Source organism: Hipposideros armiger, unplaced genomic scaffold (assembly GCF_001890085.2).
Source record: "Hipposideros armiger isolate ML-2016 unplaced genomic scaffold, ASM189008v1 scaffold_1123, whole genome shotgun sequence".
NCBI lineage: Eukaryota > Metazoa > Chordata > Mammalia > Chiroptera > Hipposideridae > Hipposideros > Hipposideros armiger.
In genome coordinates this window covers 331,614-334,870 of record NW_017732473.1, presented here as the reverse complement: position 1 = coordinate 334,870, position 3,257 = coordinate 331,614, and the positions used below count along the sequence as shown (strand labels likewise).

The following is a 3,257-nucleotide window of genomic DNA, read 5'->3' as shown; positions in this document are numbered from 1 at the left end:
TATCTACTTGTCTTGCAATGTATAAAACTACTTGTAGTTTCCTGAACGAATTATGCTCACAAACCGAGGTACTTGTACTTGCTGGTATACCACAGGTCCTCAAAAACATCACTGTATTCAAAGTCCTTTCCTTATATCATTGATGAGATACCACAGGAACTTAAATCTTGTTTATATCACTTAGCCTAAGGCAAAACTGGATTGGTTCTGTCATTTGGCTTAGTCGTAGAACCTATCAACGACTTTAAGTGAGGACTTACTGTACATAACACTTGGATCAAAACTGGTCTTTTTTCATATCAGTAATTCTCAACCCTGGCTGCATATTATAATAACTGGAGATACTTTAAAACATTGGTATTTTGCCCCATCAAAGGCAATGTTGCAGAAACTTAACATCACTATTATTATTTTAATGGAGAGAAATCCATCTAAAACATCCTCAGGAATAAAAAAATAAAAAAATAAACTGTGTAAATTCCAGTGTAGGAACTTTTAATAGTCTTAAAACAGTGATCCCCAAAAGGTTGTCAGAAACATTTTTATGAAGAACCGCGTCAAAAATCTAGTAAATTCCACAACTAGTTTACTCAAAGCTACTATTGCAGTTTCTTCACTATTTTAATGACTGCCTTAACACTGACTTATAAATGAACCAAGGCTTTTAACAAGCCCTTTGTTACATACGTATGTGAGTGCTGGGTCTAAACGAAATAACCCCAACATCAGAGTTTTGTGCTTCTCAGGATGGGTCCGAAAAGGGCACATAACTAAGCCCTTTTCCATTCGTTGCTGTCCTGCCTCTCTCACTTGCCCTTTGACACACCGCTGTGGCTCATCTAGACTCGAGACAATTAAAACTTCATTCACTTGGCACACACGGTATTTTGACAGAAAAGAGGAAAGTCCCCCCCCGAAAAAAGCGCGTCTTCCCCCCTCTTTCCTGTCTTCTTCCTCTGCCCGAGCGCCCACTCGCCGCGTCACCCGCTCAGGGCCTTAGGGACGGGCGCGCCCTTACCAGCCGCCCCTTATCTGACAGGACGCGCACAGACTGAGCTCCAAAATACTTGAGCAAGTCCTCCTTCTCCTCAGCGGTCAGCTCGGCTGGCAGGTGCCTCACGAGGAGGGTTCGGTCGCCCCGCGGCGGAGACAGCGCAACAGAGCTCTGGCATCCTCTCGACATGGGCAGCGGCTGCTCCGGGGCCGCCATTTCACTCAGAGAGACAGCAACACGGAAGCCGACGGAAGAAGCCGCAGTGAAATATGCACTCCTAAACAGAAGCTGAGATAAATGAGTATTTTTCCGCCTCGCGCTAAGGATTCTGGAAACTGGGAAATAACGCGAGAGACAGTCGACTTCTCGCGAGACTTGCGCCGCAGCCCCGCGACTCCTGTTCAGAACCCGGGGACTCGGGCTGAAGAGTGAGGTTCTACAGCGATGGGAAAGCAACGTGGTTAAAATCCAGGTAGCCGCTAAAGGCATTCAAAACTAAAATTCACCCGAAAGACGTGAGGCTTAAAAAAGTTGTCAAACAAGGAATAGAGACAAAGACCAACCGAGGGAATGAAAGAGGTTAGAAACCCAAGGACGGAAGGAGACTGTGCTGCGCATGAGCGAGCGGGGAGCGGGTGTGGGCGTGGCGCCAGCGCGCTCCCGGGAGGCTCGCGCTGTATTGGCTCCCAATCCTGGCGGATGGTTAGACCTCACTTGACTGCTTCGTGGAGAGGAGAGGAGCATTTGGTGTAGGATTATGGCGTGTGGGTTTTACAGCCTTGGGATAGGAAAGCAAGTTATTTCTGCAAGTTAGCTCTGTAGTCAGGAGATGCCAATTTAGGCAAGAAAGTGTTGAGGCGGAAACGTCTTTTCTGGAATCATTGTGTTTATAGCAGACTGATTGGCGCTCAGGCCAGTGTTCTTTCACTACACAGAATTAGTGGCCTCTAGGGAGCGATAGCATAATAAATTATATATACATGTAATGTATATATATATATTGTGTGTATATATATCTATATTAAACAGTTTATATTCTTCACGTATTTAATCCTCACCACTCTTTCCCATTTTACACTTGATACACACTGATGTACAAAGATGTTTAAGTCACACAGCTAGTAAATGGCAGAGCTGGGATTTGACCCTGCTAGTGGGACTGGGCTGCACACTGTGAGCCACTGTACTGCCTAATTTCTGACTGGGGTGAGGCAGAGATCATCCCATTAAGAGAGTCAGAAGTGTCTCCCTCACTCCAGACAGTGAAGGCCTCAAGGATTGTAGTGAGAAGTATTGTAGGTGCAGCCCCTACAGTCTGGAGGCCTAGGTAGGATACCTCTTATTGCTCTTTTTACAGTCATGCGCTGCTACACAACAGATACATTCTAAGAAATGTATCATTGGGCAATTTCATTGGTCAAACATCATAAAGTGATGCACTTACAGGAAACTAGATGGTATAGCCTACTACACATGTAGCCTGCACGGTATAGCCTATTGCTCCTAGGCTAACAGCCTGTACAAAACAACCAGAAAATAAATCAAGCACAGGAGAAAGGGATGCAATCAAGAGACATGGTAAATTTGAGATGTATGAAGCTGCTGCTGGTGTAACAGTGTACTGTTTTATAAACAAAGTTTTTTTATAAGTACAAGGAGTATACTCTAAAATAATGACAAAAAGTGCAGTATAGTAAATACATAAACCAGTAGCATAGTCATTTATTATCATTGTCAAGTAATATGTTCTATACATAATTGTATGTGCTGTACTTGTATATGACTGGTAGTGCAGTAGGTTTGTTTACACCAGCATCACCACAAACGTGATTAATGCATTGTGCCATGACATTATGATAGCTACGCTGTCACTAGGTGATAGGAATTTTTCAGCTTCATTATAATATGAGACCCTTATATGTGTGGTCTGTCATTGATGAAAATGTCATTTTGCAGTGCATAACTATTTGCTACTTGATTGGATGTTAAAGATAGTACATTGAACAATACATCAAAATTCTGCTCTCAGGTGGCATTCGTTGCAGAGCAGGGGAGAGACAATAATGTACATTGTTCCACTTGATGTACAATGATTAGCATATAGTAGACATACAAATATCTGTTCAATGAATGGAGTTAATTTAATATTTACCACTGCCTCCTATGGTCAAGAATTGCCATCAAAATAAGTTTTACAATCTTTACTATAATTAAGATATCACAATTCAGTGGGATAGTAATATGACAGAATTTTATTTTCTGC

The 3,257-nt window shown here is 42.7% G+C and overlaps 1 protein-coding gene across 1 annotated transcript in view; it reads right to left on the bottom strand.

The window, feature by feature from the left end:
• RNPC3 (RNA binding region (RNP1, RRM) containing 3) overlaps window positions 1–1,570 on the bottom strand; it is a gene marked incomplete at its 3' end in the record, with an annotated part of 11,882 nt that extends 10,312 nt beyond the window's left edge. Inside the window, exon 1 of the mRNA XM_019632329.1 lies at window positions 1,019–1,570. Coding sequence (XP_019487874.1) covers window positions 1,019–1,483 — 465 coding nt within the window. The remainder of the gene's footprint in view (window positions 1–1,018) is intronic.
• Between the last annotated feature and the right edge of the window lie 1,687 nt (window positions 1,571–3,257).